Genomic DNA, 17,373 nt, shown 5'->3' with positions numbered 1-17,373 from the left:
GCTCCATCAGCCCCCAGGATGAGGGTTTAGGCAGCAAGGATCTGCTTTGTTTAGAGGTGACTCTGGTCAAAACAGCTGAGCTTTGCTCTGCCCCAGATAAATCTATTTATAGCAAGTGTTATGCTAATTTCACACGGATCTGATCCGCTGGCACTGCTGCAGGAATAATATTTTCTGCTACCTGTCCTTTCAACCACCCTGAGCAGCCAGAAACCATTTAATTCTCAAATCACCAGCACTGTGTGTTCTCCCTCTGCTTCCCTTTCCAGACAGCTCCATTCCCTGCTGATTTCCTCCCTCTGGAAATCGCTGCTTCACCACAAAATTTACACTGGGCTTTGGAATAAGTGGGAGAAACCCAGGTAAAAACAGATTGTAAAAATAATTTTAAAGCCACTCGCTTTTAGTCACTAAAAAAAAAAAAATTAAATTGAATTGTTTTAATCACATTACCTGAGGTTCGTGACAGGTTTTGTAAGGAATAATTCATTTACTGCCCCTCTTGTGAGCTAAGGAGTGTGGAGGGGATTGAACTCATTAAAATGTCTCTGTCCTTGGGATAAAGGTTTGGTTTTTTTCTCCCACCAATTGCTTAATGGAGAAATGGTAATAGAAAAGCTGTTTCTAGTGGTTGTGTTTTGCTCCAGGATAATGGAATAAGCTGTATTTCTAATCTTGACTAAAATCTCTCCACAGATGGCTGCGGGCATGATGCAGATGTGGGAGGCTGGGCCAGTGTGACCCTGGAAGCAGGAGAGAGTTTCCTGCAGGAAAAAAATCCCAGGTGGAACAGCACAAACTCACACTGTGACACTAAAATCATCTCTCTCTTCGTTGTTTTATCCTCATTTGGTTTTTTGGTTTGTTTTTTTTTCCAAAAGCCTACTGAAAAATCTCTTCTTCCTTTCAGGGATTGCTCAAAAACTGGAATTTCTCATCAAATCCATCAGCTCCAGCTCCTTTCCCACAGAGCACCAAGTACCACCAGAGCCAAATCCTCACTCTTTCTAATGCCCAAATCTGCTTTTCACTTTGCAGACATTTCCTGGTGTTTGGTGTTCTCTTTTCTCCCATTTTCCACAGAGTTTAATGCAGGTACACAACCCCTAAACCCACTTTGCTCCGAGGTGAAGAGATTCTGTGCCCAAACTCAGCTCTGGCTTTGGCAGCAGCGCTCTGAACGTTTCTGCACAGCTCCACAAAGCCCCAGGTCTGTGTCTGGAACATGTTAAATGTCAGTTTACAGCTCCTACCCTTCCCTGAGAGGCTGGAGGTGGATGTTTAGACAAGGCTTTGAAGCACGATGAGTAAGACTTCGGAGTTTGGTTGCTTGGTGTGTTCAGTTGACTTTGTGCATTAATATTTAGCAAGAACCTGGCAGTTTTCAGGAGACATGATGGGGTCTTTTATGAACTCTTCTACACACACAAAATTCCCAGTATTTCTTCTCATTTATGTTCAGATGATAAGAATTTGGAACCGGAATTTAATCAAATATTTGAGTTTACTGAGTGTTTTTCTCCATTGCTACTTCCTGATATCCAGCCCGAGTTCCTGCAGCATCAAGGAGCTACTTGGGGAAGGTCACTGGGATTAGATGACCTCCAGAGGTCTTTTCCAACCTCAGTTACTCCAGGATTTAATGGCTTAAAGATGAAATCCTTCCTGAGCCCTCCTAATGCACTCCTTATGTCATGGATCTCATGGTAACAGGTTTTTCCTTGGGCAACTCCCACCCAAACCTTCCAGGAGCAGCAGGACCTCCCCAGGCCCAGCTCTGGGTGTAAAACAGAGGGGAAAAGCTGCACTGAAGGCACTTCAATGTTCACCACCCCTCGCTGCAGCCCAGAGGGGAAATCCTGACAGAAGTTGCAGCAAATTATTTCCTAATTGTGCTTGAGGAGCTTCCCAAATCTTGGGAGGAAAGGGAAGCAGAGCACCAACGTCAGGGTTCTGCTGAATTTCCACTGCTGGTCTGTCAGGGTGAGTGAAAAGGGGAGTCACAGTAGAAAAGGGATTTGGAGAGGGCAGGTGGCTCTGGCTCCCTCCTCCCCAGAGCCCTGTGGTGGTTTCAGAATGCAGAATTTTGTGCAAATTGTGCTAAAACCAGCAAGGAACGGGAACCTCTGTGGGATTCTGTGCCCTGACTGACAGGAATTGGAGTGGACTTTAAAAATGCTCCATCCTAAGGGCAGAGAGGGGTTCTGCTCTTGTCAGAGCAGTCAGAACTGCCCGTTTCTTGTTTAATTAACACAGTTCTTGTGCCTTTCAGCTTGCTGAGAGTAATTTCTCAGCTCAGACGCTGAGCTGGGCACTTCCAAGTGATGGATTCTCCCCATGGATCATCTCCTCTGTGTGTTTAATGCTGATGGATGGGCAGAGAACTGACAGGGATCATCTGCTCAGCACCACACAGCAGCTCCCACCTTGAGCTCACTGCACCATTCCTGCTGAGGGCCAGGAATTTATCCCTGGTTTTCAGCCTGGATGGATCTCCACCTTTCTCTCTGCTCTGAATATTCATTTTTTTGCAGGAGAACAGCACAGCTGCAGGGTTGATTCAGCAGGAGAATTTAGCAGGAGATTTTAGCAAGAGATTTTAGCACCACTTTGAGGAAAGTCCAGTGAGAGATGCAGGCCTGGAACAACAGGGAAGCTGCACAGCCAGCACTGAACACAGGAATATTCTTTTCCTGAGCTGAAGAAAGACTCTTTATGTGCCACGAGCCCCTTTAGATGACATTTGTTTGCTTTCTTTGACAAGCAAAATGGACTTATCAAAAAACAACTCGCCTCAAACAGCTCTGTCTTCTCCCCAAGTGACCTTGGTGGCATCCGTTTACCCACAGGGCTGGAGGAGCTCCAGCAGCTTTTGTTGAGACTTCCCCCAGTGCACAGAGGAGCTCAGGCTCCCCTCTGCCAGCAGGGATCTCTTTCAGCACTAAAAGCTCTTTATTTCTTTTTTTTCCCCCTCCCTCCCCGGGCCTTGGCTGGGAGCTGGAGCTCCCCAACCTCTGGGCTCGCTTTGTTTGGGGCTGAAAAGGCTTTTCCTGTGTCGTGTCCTGCCAAGCCCAGCCGAGCTCCTGCCCTCCCTGGCTGCACAAGAGCTGAGGGACCAAGCAGGGCAGGTCCCTGCCCCTTCCTCTGCCCTGGCAGAGTTGGGTGGCACTGGGGTGACAAGTGACAATTTGTCACCCTCCCAGAGGTGCCAAATGGATTTTGCTGTGCCCCGGCGCCACGAAACAACCGGGATTATTTCCCAGTGCCACAACCCTTTCCTAAAGGGATGAGAGTTTATGGGGCTGCTGGGGGAGTATGAATAAAAGCCCTAGAACTACTCATCCCTTACTTTTATTTATTCCTCTCAAGGCTTGGGTGCAGTCCCAGTTTTCAAGCTCCAGCTTCCCCTGACACCTCTCCCAAGGGAATGTGGCTGTGGAATTAATCCCCATGTGAAAAATCGGTGTCTCTATGATCCAGCTTTGGGGAAGGACATTTTGGAGCGCAGCTGATGGGATTTTCACCAGCTACACGTGGTTTGTGTGCTCTCTGTGACAGACCATCCCTCTGAGGTTCTGAATCATCCTTGCAGGATGAGCATCCCTGTCCTGCTGCATTCCCAGACCCTGCTCTGCATTCCCAAGCTCACAGAAAAAGCCAAATTGTTGAGGGAAGAGGGAATCATCAGGCAGGAAACAGGGATCAGGGCTTGGAGTAAAATTAAAGCATCCTCTGTGCTGAGTGCTGCAGTCCAGGCAAGGCAGAACAAAGCTGGCATTGTAGGAGCTGGGGCTGAGCAGAGGAAAAGAACTCCAGCACCAAGTCCAGGGGCAGAACAACAGAACTCAGCCCTGCAGGATTCACAGATTTCCATCCTCCACGCTGAGGATTCAGCTAAAAACCTCCACTCTTCATTTCCTGGCATCCCACACGTTTCTCCACCCCCACGGCTCCGAACTGCAGGTGAAAGCTCAGGGAGCTGAGGGAACACAAGCGGAGATGAAAGCCCACGAGCCTGGATGTGCCATCTTCCCAGCCCATCCACACACAAATCCCAGCCTGGAGTTTTCCAGGGTCTCAGCCCTTTTTACTGATTTGGCCTCATCCCACATTTTCATGCTTTATCTCCCGATTCAGATGAGTCAGTGGCACATCAAGAGCTTGTTCCAAACTCCCCAGCTCAATCTGGCTTGGATTCCACTCTGGGAATAAAGGCAGGATGTCCCTCCACAAATGTCACTTTGCTGCCTCCCCGGCCCCCAAACTCTAGGTGGGCAGATCCCTGCAGCTCCAGGAGCACCAGCAGGAAATCTGGGAATGGGAGAAGTGTGGGAAGTGTGGGGAAGGGAAAGGAAAAGGGAAAAGGAGGGAAAGGGAGGGAAGGCAGAGGGGCCTCTGGCTCGGTCAGTGCCAGCACAGTGGTGGCTGTTCTGACATCCCGGGGCGAGGTCACGGCACGGGGACAAATCCTCACTTCCTGCCAAAAGCTGGGTTTATCAGGGAACAAAGGGGGGAGGCTCTGCAGAGAGGCTGAGCTGTGGGAAGCAGCACTGTGTCCCTGAGCTGGAACGGAGCAGGGACAAGGGACAAGGCTTAGGGGGCTGCTCTTCAGGAGATTCCTGCACTCCCCCAACTCTGCCAAGCTGGCAGCACCCTGGGGATGCCTCAGTGAAGCCTGGCACAACCCCTGGGTGCTGAGAAAGGACTCATCTCTGTGCATACAGGACATTTTATTCCCATAAAATATCCTTTTACCTTATCCAGATGATTCCAAGCCCTGGAAGCACATCTGCATTTACACATACATTCACACAGGCCGGTGCTGTGAGTAGCAGCATTTCCCAAAGAGAATGGGAATGATTAAGCCCTGCTGGAGTGTGCTGGAGCAGCCTGGGGATGCAGGGAAGGGATTATCTCACTCTCTGATATGATTTAATCTGTTTAGACGGTGCCCCTCGATGCTTATTTAAGGACTGAATGAGCCCTTCCCTCTGGGACGTGCCACCCATGAGCTGTGACATCAGCCCTCTAATCCTCTGGAATGACGGAATTCCCTGCTCTGCTTCCCTGCCCTTCCCTGGGAATGGCCCCGCTGGGATGTGGGGGAGTGTGCACATGGGGGGGTTATCCCAGAACCCCAGCATGGGAAAGCCCCGAAGGCCAACGAGTCCAAGCTGTGACCAACCCCCACCTTGTCACTGAGTGCCACGTCCAGGCCTTCCTTGGACACCTCCAAACCTCCCTGGGCAGTTCCAAGGCCTGACCACCCTTTCCATGGAGAAATTCCTCCTGATGGCCACCCTGACCCTCCCCTGGTGCAGCTGAGGCCATTTCCTCTTATCCTGTCCCTGTTCCCTGGCTGCATTGTCAGGGAGTTGAGGAGAACACGAATTTTTTGAGGAGAACACCCATTTTTCACATGGGGATTAATTCCACAGCCACATCACAACAGTTCTGTTCCCTCAGGAGAGGTGTCAGGGGAAGCTGGAGCTTGAAAACTGGGACTGTACCCAACCCTTGAGAGGAATAAATAAAAGTAAGGGATGAGTGGTATTGAGGACTCATTCCCCCTGATCCCCGTTTCCTCTAGGCAAGATCAGTGATGCTGAACTCCATCAGAGCAGCAGAATGTTCTCCCTTCCCTCAAGGAGAGGCCTGGCACGGAGGCAAAGTCAACTTTTCCTGCAGAGGAGGTGAAGCAAGACAAGAACCCGAAGCGTGAGAGGCTCTGTGAACGCCCCACACTGCGTTTGTTTGGTTAACCTCACCTTCAGTGGGTTGAGAACACACCTACAGCCTCTCCAGTCTTCTTTTCCCCTGGTCTTTCCTTCCTATAAATCAGAGTCTCTGAGCTGAATTCTGCCCTTTATAAAAAGAAAGGCCAGAGGAGACAGCAACGTGCAGAAACAAACGGAATTAAAGCAGAATTAAAACGGAATTTGTGGATATGCCGCTTCAACACAAACCCTCTCCAGAAAGCCAAAACAAGCACCTACCCACAGAAAAGCCTGGAATCCTTTTCCAGCAGCTTGTGCAGGGGCAATTATCCTGCTTCATTTGCTTCTTTGGGGAGCAGTGAGGAGTAATCAGCTCCTGCAGCACCACGTGGGGCTGGCTCAGGGCTGCCCCGACCCCTGTGGGGTTTGTGTGCCCGGGGCTGGCAGGACAGACCCTGCACCCACCATGGGCTGCAGCACAGCCAGGTCCTCAGCACACAGGACTCCTAAATCCTTCCAGAGTGCCCAGCATACCCTGTGCTCTCTCCTAATCTCTTTTCTTGAACCACAACCCCTTTTCCCTCCCCCCCCAGCAGCTCCAGCACCAGCAGCAGAACACGGCCCAGGATGTTTTCCCTCGCTGGTGCCCAGCCAGCCACGCTGGGGGCTGTGACTGCTGCCAAGGGCAGCCCTGGCTGGGCTGGGGGCCAGGGTGGCTGCAGCTGGGCATGGATGCAGTGGAGCTGCAGGAAATCAGCCTCCACCCTCCTCACAGGAATAAAATTGTTCATTATCCCAGCGCTGCTGCCTTGTCCTGGGGGTCCTGCAGAGAGGGAGGCTGGCAGACACATCCCAGAAATCATGCCAGGCTGGGAGTTGGACTCCATGATCCCTGTGGGTCCCTTCCAACATAGTCTGTGATTTAGCCCAAATTCACCCCCAATTCACCTCTAATTCACCCTCAATTCACTCCTAATTCACCTCCAATTCACCTTTAATTCACCCCCAATTCACCTCTAATTCACCCCCAATTCACCTCTAATTTATCCCAAATTCACCTTTAATTCACCCCCAATTCACCCCTAATTCACCCCCAATTCACCTCTAATTCACCCCCAATTCACCCCTAATTCACCCCCAACTCACCTTTATTCGCCCCCAATTCACCTCTAATTCATCCCAAATTCACCTTTAATTCACCAATTCACCTCTAATTCACCCCCAATTCACCCCAAATTCACCCCTGTGCAGCCTGGAAGATGCCCCCACCTCCAGGTGAGCCCTCCAGTCCCTCCCCACATCCCTGGGATTAAGGAATAAAACTCCCAGTGTTCCAACACCCTCCAGGCAGGGAATTCTGCCCCTCAAATCCTTGCCCATTCCAAGATTTTAACTCTCCAGCACCCCAAAGAAGGGAAAGCAGCAATCACAAAGCTGCTGGCAGGTAAAAACCTCTCTTTTCCCTTTTTCCTCCTTCCCTTCTCCCTCAGAGCCTGGAATTGCTGTCAAAGAGGGAACAAATTCTGCTCCTGGTTCCTTTCCCCACAGGAACACTGGTGCTTTCTGCTTTTTTATCACTTCCTCTCCTCCACCCTCATTTTTACCTTCGATAGGAACCACCTCAGCTCTGAGGAGAGCCAACAATCCCTGTGTGGAACAAACACTTGGGAAAGTGCACTCAGGAAGGACTGCAAATGCCTGGAATCAGAATCCAGCCCTGAGAGAGAGGAGAGCTGCAAGCAAACAAGCACAGAAACCCTCAGCCCCAGGGAAACATTTGGTCCTGTCCCCAAAATTCAACCAGGCTTGGACTGCAGGTCCCTTTCAAGGGCTCTTTTCTTTATCCCAGATAACCAAGCTCGCACAGCCAGCAGCAGCCTGGCTTGATTTTAAGCAAAGCCAGAAAAACTCCTGGTTCTGTGGCCTTCCTGCTGCAAAAAAATTCATCCTGTGGCTGAAATTTCATCGTGTTATGAAACCAGGCTTTAAAGGGGCCAGCGTCGCTTCCGAACAGCCTGGGATGCCAAAGCTGGAGTTTCATTCCTCCCTCCCATCCCTGCCCCTCCAGAACAGCACTTCAGGACGCTTCCAGCCCAGTTTTGCACCTTCAGGTTGGTTTTGGGTGCAGGAATTGAAGTGGTTTTGCAATCACAGGAAACTGAGGGTGGGAATTGCTGGTGTGAGCTGGGGCCGGGCCGTGCTCGGCCTGACAGACTGGGGGACAGCCCAGGGACAGCTGCAGCCAGCCCAAAAAGTCCCTCCTGCAGCTCTGCTTACAGCTCCCAGCCTTCCTGCTGTTCCTTCCCTCAAACAATCCAGGGCACAAACGCTTTCCAGCGTTCAGCTGTTCCTTGCTAAGCCCTGACACCAAACTGGGAGCCTTCGGCCTCGTTCCCTCTGCTCTGAGCAGCGTGGCCACCTCAGGACGTGTCCCACAAAGCAGGAAACGCTGGGAAAAGGGACTCACAGGATCCCCCAGCGTGTGTTTAATGAACTCTGGAGATGTAATGGAATTTGCAGCGCCCTGATCCCTACATTAGCAGTGCTTTATTCCTTATCCAGCGATTACAGGGCACGGCTGAACTGCCCTACTGACAGTGCAGAACCCTGCAAAAGCCCCCAGATTAACGGGCTGTGTCACTGATAACCCTGAGGGATGCCTGGCACAGCAGAAAAATCCTCCAGGCACAGAGCCTGCCCAAAGTCTGGGCAGTTTTATCTTGAGGGGGGAAAAAAAATAATTAAAAAATCCTTTTCTGATTTGGGGAGTTGGGATGGATCCCTGAGGTTTTACCTTCCAAACCTGTGAGACACCAAATTAACACAATTCACAATTCATAGTTATTAAGGAAACTTCTTCCCAAAAATAAGGCATAAAGCAGCTCTTATTTATTCCAGGCCGGATTTCAAGTCAGAACTGTCAAGCTCACCCACGTGTTGACCTGGCCATCCTGCAGTCCCTGGAGGAGCAGGGTTGGGATCCAGGGCCATTAAACAGTGCCAAGACAACCAGCAGAGCACAATTTCCAGGCCATGTGGCCCTCCCCAGTGATCCCCCCTGGATAATTCCAGAGCACAGATAATCTGAATCAGCAGCTCTCAGCTTCATCACCTCTGGCTCTCACTGCCCTCTTCCACCACGGGGTTATTGCTATTTGGGGGTTTTTATTTTCCTTTTAGCAAACTCTGTCATCCCACTTCTGACCCTTTCCCATTCCTTATAGCAGCTGGAAAACCAGCAAGTGGCACAGCTTGGAATCCTGCAGGGTTTGGGCTGGAAGGGACCTCAAAAGTCATCCATTCCCACCCCCTGCCACGGGCAGGGACACCTCCCAGTGTCCCAGGGTGCTCCAAGCTGGCCTGGGACACTTCCAGGGATGGGGCAGCCACAGCTGCTCCGGGAATTCCATCCCAGCCCCTCACCACCCTCACAGGGAAGAATTCCTTCTGAAAATCCCACCTAAGTCTCCCCTTTTTCAGTTTGACCCCCTTACTCCTCGTTCTGTCACCACAGCTCCCAATCTTTGGCTCTTCCAGTGGTTTTGGGACATCCTAAAGGACAAAGCTTATGGATCCTGCCTCTGGAAGGCTTTGAGGGGATGAAGAACACCCTCACCCTCAGATCCAGGTGACAAATCAGTCAGGATTTCTCCTTACACTCATGGGAAGCAGAAGAAGAGAGAAGAAGAATGTCAGGAGACAAAAGGGATTTTTTTTCATCTGTGTGTGGCCAGCAGAGAGACAACAGAGAGGAACAGCTACTGGAAAAGCAAGCAAGGCTTCAGATGAAAAGCAACTGAAAATAAAAAATAAAAAATGAATTTTAAAAGAATTTAAAATTTAAAAAAAAAAAAAAATTTAAAAATAAAATAAAATTAAAAAATAAAATAAAAAAAATAAAAATAAAAATAAAATAAAATAAAATAAAATAAAATAAAATAAAATAAAATAAAATAAAATAAAATAAAATAAAATAAAATAAAATAAAATAAAATAAAATAAAATAAAATAATATTTTTTAAAATAAAAAAAAAAATACTCAGGAACTGCCCCGTTATTTCAAAGTTTGCAGATGTTCTCACTGTGACAAAGCAAGATGTGCCACACAAGTGTTGTTCCAGTAACAATCATCCAATTACCAAATAACAAAATAACGAAATTTCTCTTGGCCTTGTGCTGCACCAGGAAAACTCCTGAGCTCCAGCTCCCACAAGCAGCCCTAGAGATGGCATTTCATAGTTTGGAGATGGCATTTCATTGTTTAAAGATGGCATTTCTTTCTTTAATAGCATCCACTGCAAAGTCTGGGCAGTTTTATCTTGGGGGGGAAAAAAAATATAATTAAAAAATCCTTCTCTGATTTGGTGAGTTGGGATGGATCCCTGAGGTTTTACCTTCCAAAATTTGGGACACCCAATTTATCCAGCTCACAATTCAGAGTTATTAAGGAAACTGTTGGCCAAAATGAAGGAATAAAGCACCACCTATGTTTTCCAAAGCCAGATTTCAAGTCAGAACTGTCAAATTCTCTCCTAGCAGGGGATTTTCCCTGACTACAAAAGGAATAAAACCCTTCAGATCTGCCCACAGCACTGCAGGCTGAGGGGCTGCAGCTTTTCCCGAGCACTTCAGGATTCCCAGGGGAATTTTAATGCTAGGGAAGCTCAGATTGAGGGATTTCTGCTTCCAGGTATTCCTGTGCTGTGGAGGAAAAACCCCAGAGCCACGTGAGGGTCCTGGATTAAGGATGGACCCCACCATCAAACCTGTCCCAGTACAACCCCAGTAAAGCCAGGTTTGGTTCTGTGTTAATGATTTGGGGTCATCTTAAAGTGATGCTGAAAAAGGGAGGCTGGAAAGCAGGAGAGGGAACAAATCCTCACTCACTCCATGGGGAAAGCTTCACCCAAAGACATTTAGGGCTGGATGGACAGGATGGGAGACGGAACCAGGAGAGGGAATAAATCCTCACTCCAACAGGGAAAGCTTCCCACAGAATTATTTGGGGTCTGGAAGGACAGGATGGGCAGCTCTAAGTGGTACCAGGAGAGGAAGCAACTCCAGGGTGACATTTTTGCTTGGACTTGCCCCTTCCTCAGCCTCTCTGACTTTAGGAGCGCAGGGGTGAAGAGATAAGAAATAAATAAAGAGATAAGGAATAGATAAAGAGATAAGAAAGAAAGGGATAAGAAATAAAGACACGTGTTAGAGTGGATGCAGATCATTTCAAGCTGCCTTTATGATAATTTCTCCTCTCTCGTGCTGCCAGAGCAGGAGCTGTGCTCATCAGGGGCTGATTCAGGCTCTCTCTGGGTGTCCTCTCAGGTGACTGCCATCAATTATTGGGGACCCTGCTTCCTCAAGAAGCCTCGTGCAACAAAAGCCAATTTCAAATCAATGCCAAAATCAATTTGTTACATTGATTTAGCTCAACAGATGAACATCCTTCCTCTGGCCATTCTGTAATTTAAATTTGCTTTGGAGTAGCAAGTTAAGACGTTTGGCTGCCCTCAAACTGCCTGGTAATGGTGTTCAGGATCAGCTGAACATCACACTGAGGTGTTTTCTGTGGAGGCCTTGGCTGACACATTCACCCAGCACTAAAACTGGTTCTGATGGCTTTAAACTTGTCTAATTCCATCTCTTATCAGTCTGAGCTGGATCAGCTTGACTCAGGGTTTTAATTCTTCCCGCTCTGTTTGGAACACCCCAATCAGAGCTAGAAAATATTTCCTAAATGTACTCATTTTTCCACTTCCCTTTCCTCTGGCAAGAGACTTTTTAATTTCCCTGCCTCCTTCCTGGAGCTGGAATTACATCCCTACACCTTTCCCTGCCTGAGGAGAGCCACAGCAAGGTGCAGACAGTGCCAGACAAAGGTCCCTGCCCATGGCCCTGGCTCTCAGCTCTGCCCCAGGAAATCCTGGGAATGTCTGAACCACAACCAGGAGGCTGGGAGGGGTGGGGGGAGTGGAGCAGGCACCCCTCAGATCCTCAATCCCAAATCTCCCGCTCCTGCTCAGCAGCATGGAGCTCCCTGGGGCGTGGATGTCCATTCAGGGATGTTTTAACCATCCCACAGGAGCATCCTCAGGAGAAGATTCCAGCAGCTCTGGCTCATCCACACACAGGGAACCCTGACCTCACACCAGGGCTGATTAATCAGCGTCATTAATAACAACAATTACAACACTAATGTCAGTTATGGAAACAAAGGCTGGGCTCCCGCCCTTTGGGGAGTTACCCCTGAGGAATTTGGGGTTTTCTGGGGCCCACAGAGGGAGGGCTGCAGCCAGGCCCAGCCTCTGCCACTTGTTCCTGTTCTTCCCTCATTCCCCCGAGGGTTCCTGGAGTGCATGGACAGCCAGGGTGAGCAGTGATGCCACAGATGGGTTGGAATGGGTTGGGTTGGGTGAGGGGGGGCCTTAAAAATCCTCCAGTGCCACCTCCCACTGTCCCAGCTTGCTCCAAGCCCCATCAGCCTGGCCTTGGACACTCCCAGGCTCCTCCATCCCTGGAAATTTTCAGGCTGGATGGACCCACAGCTTCTCTGGGCTTCGTTTTTGCCAGAATGAATCAGGGAATCACAAAATACTTCAGGTGGGAAGGGACCTTAAAAACCACCTTGTTCCAATCCCAGAATGATCAGATTTACTCATCTAAGCTGTTCCTTAAAGATCTGCAAGGGTCTGGACAGCAATGAGTCCTTTTTTGCAGCACTCCAGACCACCAGCTTCCCTGAGTGAGTGGGACAAGCCAGGAAGGTGTTCCTAGATTTCCCAAACTCCTCGTGGGAGATGAAAGCCAGGCTATCTACCAGGGCTGCACTCAGATGTGCAAGAACAGGTCCTTCCAGGTCATTAAATTGTTTACTGCAATTGCAGACACGCCTCTACAAGATGCCTGGCAGAAATCAGCCTTATCTGCCAAGGTGGAGGTTAGACACATTTAAATTATGAAGTTTAAAACAAAAAGAGACAAGTTTTCCTTGTAGGAACTGGAATTTATAAAGTTGAAAGCAATGAGGGCGTTCTGAGGATGGATTTGACATGGAGTTGGAGGTGATTGCTAATTATCAGGAGATGTTTCATCCGGTGTTTGTTCATCCTGTGTAATTTTTTTTTTTTTGGGAGGATTTTTTTCCTCCCTGTGTGTGGCAAACAGAAGACAATTTGATTGTTTCAAAGGCTCTCCATGGAGGAGAATAAATCAGCTGGAAAACACGGGGCAAACCTTCTCTGGGAAGTGCAGAGGGGCTCTGTGGGTGCAGCAGGAAAGGGAGGATGATCCCCAGACTGGGAAACCTGCATTCCATTTTTGCCTCTTCCACAAATGGCAAAGGACTTCAATTTTTGCTGTCTCAGTCTCTGTTGAGAGCGTGGAGCTTTCTCTCACCTCATTTCCATCTCTATTTCTGTATTTATAGGTATATTTTCCTTTTTTATAGTTGCAATGTTTTAGGGACATGCCATGTTCTGTGGGAGAAGTCCTGTCCCTTACACACGTCCAAGGATTCCCTTGCATTCCCAACAAATAATTACAACAAAAGAACTAATTAAAGACCTGGAAGGAAGGAAAATACAGGAAGAGGCTGAACCCTGCAGCCTTTGAGAAAGCCTGAATAATTCGACTTGGTTCTTTTTTTTCCTGCTCACGTCAGGATTTCTCACTATTTGAGGTGTTCTTAGTTTAAACATTCCCCTGCTCCACATATTCCAGCTTATTCCACACATCCAAGCTTATTCCTCCAGCCCAATCTCTTGTTCTCCCTCAAACAGGCAGACTGTGTCTGGCCATTGGGGAAATAGTTCATAATTCCAGGCTTAAATAAGTGGCTTTTGATAAAGGTCCAAGAGAGTGCTCTGAGAGCTGTTTTGTTTTTATGGACGGAGCAGACAGAGCAGAATGATGCTGCCTGCATGCTAAGAAACTTGGCCCCGAGCCCACACACACACACACACACACACCACGGGGCAAAATAAATAAATAAACACATCAATCAATCCTGACGTCACCAGGAAAAGGGTCACTGCCATTTGGGATGAGACATCTGGACAGTGAAGTCACAGCTCTGGCTGGGTGCCACCGAGCAGTTCACATGCTCAGCAGCACAATGGGATGAAATGACAGGCAAAAAAAGGGGGAAAAAGAGGTGGATAAATCCTTATTGATGCTAAGTGAGCAGAGGATTAAAGCAGGGATTTCGTACCTAATTTTTCCCTGATGGAAAACTCCCGTAATTCCAGCACCAGCCTGGGTAAGACAAAGCTGTCATCTCACCTGACACTGCCCATCACCTGTCAGCACCAGGAAGAGCAGGATTTCCCCACGGAATTAAAATTAAAGCACGTGGAGGAGGACCCTTCCCACATCCCCACACGCAGGAATAAAGGAGGTGCACTCGCCCAGGTGTTCGTGTTACCTGCAGCTCTCCACAACCGCACACAACCAGCCACAAAATGACAATTTGTCAGCCGAGCCTCAGCCACAGACCACTGCGGCCCTTCTGGATGGAGCCTGCACTCCAAGAAACCATCTTAAAATGCACTTCCAGCTGCTTTTTTTAATTAACAAAAAGATTCTGAGAAGGAACAACACGAAATGTCTGCAGGAAGCAGAGACCCCCTGACACTCCTTCCCCTGCACACGCAGCCAGCCCAAATTGCTCCCGCAGGCTATTGTCTGTATTTCCCTCAGCCAGACCCAGCGCTGAGGCAGGGAATTGCTCCCTGTGGAAGCTCTGCTGTTCCCTCAATAGCCCAGGACATCCGAGCCCAACCGGACACGAAGGCAGGATGCTCCTGGCACAATGGAGCATCAGCCCCGGAGCGTGGCGGCTCCTTCTGCTCCAGCCCCGAGCATTTCTGGAGCGGCCTGATGCGGATGCAGCACAGCCAAGCCGGAGTCTTTGTTGTCACAGCCCAGATTCCTCCAAGACCGCTAAAAAAATCCACCCTCCAAGAGATGGGAATGTGACCGCATGGAAAATGAGTGTATTCCTCAGCCCCGGCTCTGCGGGCGGTTCCAATCAGCGCCGCCCGGCTGAGCCCCGCGGGGTGATGCCCGCTCGCCCTGCTCCCACCGGGATCCGGCACCGGCGAGCCCGACAAATCCTAATTTTTCATCTGCCAAGCGTCCGAACGCAGCGGGGGAGGGCGGGATGCGGGAGGGATGAGGGGCACGGGAGGGATGCGGGGTTCAGGAGGGCGGGATGCGGGAGGGATGCGGGGTACGGGAGGGTAGGATGCGGGAGGGATGCGGGGCACGGGAGGGCAACGCCTGCGGCCGGAGGCATCCCCGGCTGCCGGCTGAGCGCGCTGGGCCCCGGCTCCAGCCCATCCACCGGCCCGGGGGTGCGGGGCCGGTCCCCGCTTGCCGGGCGCGGCCCCGCGGATCGCGGCCCGGTGGGGCCCTGCCCGTCCCCGCGTCCCCCCCTCGCCATTCCCGGAGCGGCCCCGCCGGCCCTGCGCTTACCGGAACCGGGGCGAGTCCTTGATGCACTCCTCGAACTCCACCGTCATCCTGCCGGCTCGGCCGCGCTGCGCTCAGCGGAGGAAGCGCATCGCCCGCCGGCCCCGAGACGCGCGGGCAGCGCCCGCCCCCCGCCCGCCCGCGGCACCGGCCCGCCTCCCGCGGCACCGGCACGGAACCGGGTACGGCACCGGCCCGCCTCCCGCGGCACCGGCCCGCCTCCCGCGGCACCGGCACGGAACCGGGTACGGCACCGGCCCGCCTCCCGCGGCACCGGCACGGAACCGGGTACGGCACCGGCACGGAACCGGGTACGGCACCGGCCCGCCTCCCGCGGCACCGGCACGGAACCGGGTACGGCAGCGGCACGGAACCGGGTGCGGCCCTGACACGGCACCGGGTACAGCCCAGCTCCCGGTACGGCACCGGCCCGCCTCCCGCAGCACCGACACGGCACTGACACAGAACGGACCCGCCTCCCGTAGTACCGGGTACAGCCCCCGGTACAGCCCTGACGCGGCTCCGATCCGCCTCTCGCAGCACCGACACGGCTCCGGTACAGCACAGACCCGCCTCCCGCAGTACCACGTACAGAACCGGCCCGCCCCCCGTAGCACCGACACGGCACCGATCCGCCTCCCGCAGAGCGGACACGGCACGGACACGGCACCGACACTGCCCCGACACGGCACCGACACGGCACCGACACAGAACCGGCCCGCGGTTCCCCCTCCCGGCCCCCTCTGGGTGGGTGACATGGGGCGCGTCCCCTCCGCTGAGAACCGCGGGTTCGGTCGGGCTGGGAAGGACTTCTGAGATCCCAGAGTCACGGAATCCTCCGCTGGAGAGAGCTTTAGGATCACCCCCAAACCGCATCACCCAGAGCCATGGCCAGGAGCCTCTTGGGCACCTCCAGGGACGGGGACTCCCCCACCTCCCTGGGCAGCCATGCCAAGGCCTGAGCACCCCAATTTTTTCAATATCTGATCGGAATCTCCCCTGTCTCAGCTTCCTCTCATCCTCTCACTGCAGTCACAGCAGAATAGGCCAGACCCCACCTCACTCCGCCCTCCTGTCAGGGAGTTGTAAAGTGCTGAGGTCCCCCTGAGCCTCCTCTTCTCAACCCTGACCAAACCCAGCTCCCTCAGCTGTTCCTCAAAAGCCATTTTTAGACCTTTGAGAGCCTCGTTGCCCTTTGCTGGACACGCTCCAGCCCCTCAATGTCCTTTTTAAAGTGAAACCATCGACTCCAACCTGTGACCCAGCTCCACCATGTCACCCAGACCTGGCACTGAGTGCCCCATCCAGTCCTTCCTTAAAAACCTCCAGGGATGGGGACTCCACCACCTCCTTGGGCAGCCCATTCCAATATCTCACCACCCTTTCTGTGAAGAAAGCTTTGCCTGTTCCTCCTGTTTGGGTGAGGATGGGTGCTCAGAAGACACTCAGGACTTGTGGCTCAGGGCTGAGCTGGCTGTGACACCAGCTCAGGTGGATTGTGACAACCCCAAGGGCAGCTGGTCATGCCAGAGAGGAATTTTTGGCTGGAAACATTCCCATCCATAGAAATACTCGAGGTCAGGGTGAGCAAACTGGCCTGGTGGAAGGTGACCCTGCTCATGGCAGAGTTGGAATAACTGAATTGAAACCTTCCAACCCAAACCATTCCATGATTTCCAGGCAGGACTCCCACCAGGCTGTGTGTGTGCACTGCAGGAAGAACAAACCCAACCCGACTGTGCAATTCCATACCAGCAGCAGCAGCAGGATTGGCACCAATCCTGTTACTCCCTAATCTAGTTTTTAATTTTCCATAGGCAGTGGATTTGCTGCTGCCAGCAGCCACGGGATAAATCTGCAGGAACTCCTCTGCAATCACCCGGGGAAGGAGCACATCTGGGTTTGTGGGTCCGGCTGAACTGAACCTGTTTGCCACAGGACAGGCAACAAAATGTGGTGTTGCTAAATGAGGCTAATTAGTCCTGATCCTCCACCCACTGAGCACCACAGACGCAACAGCAGCAACCACATCGTTCAGTGCAGGTTTTAGATGCACTTTCTGTGAACTGAGAGAAGGGCCTGAACTGGAAATCCCACGTGTTAAGAAAAACCTGCATCTCAACTAAAGCCATGAGTGAAACAACAGGCCCAGGGGTGTCTGAACCCGTGACAGATGTCACAAGGA

The 17,373-nt window shown here is 51.3% G+C and overlaps 1 protein-coding gene across 1 annotated transcript in view; it reads right to left on the bottom strand.

Moving 5' to 3' along the window:
• The window catches only part of ACAP3 (ArfGAP with coiled-coil, ankyrin repeat and PH domains 3), a 72,181-nt gene extending 56,903 nt beyond the window's left edge, over nt 1-15,278 (bottom strand). The window contains exon 1 of the mRNA XM_069034947.1: nt 15,192-15,278. Within this exon, the coding sequence (XP_068891048.1) occupies nt 15,192-15,238 (47 nt within the window). The 5' untranslated portion in view covers nt 15,239-15,278. The remainder of the gene's footprint in view (nt 1-15,191) is intronic.
• Nucleotides 15,279-17,373: the final 2,095 nt, after the last annotated feature.

The sequence above is a fragment of the Aphelocoma coerulescens genome, chromosome 21, assembly GCF_041296385.1.
Source record: "Aphelocoma coerulescens isolate FSJ_1873_10779 chromosome 21, UR_Acoe_1.0, whole genome shotgun sequence".
Lineage (NCBI taxonomy): Eukaryota > Metazoa > Chordata > Aves > Passeriformes > Corvidae > Aphelocoma > Aphelocoma coerulescens.
This window is presented reverse-complemented; position numbering and strand designations above follow the sequence as displayed.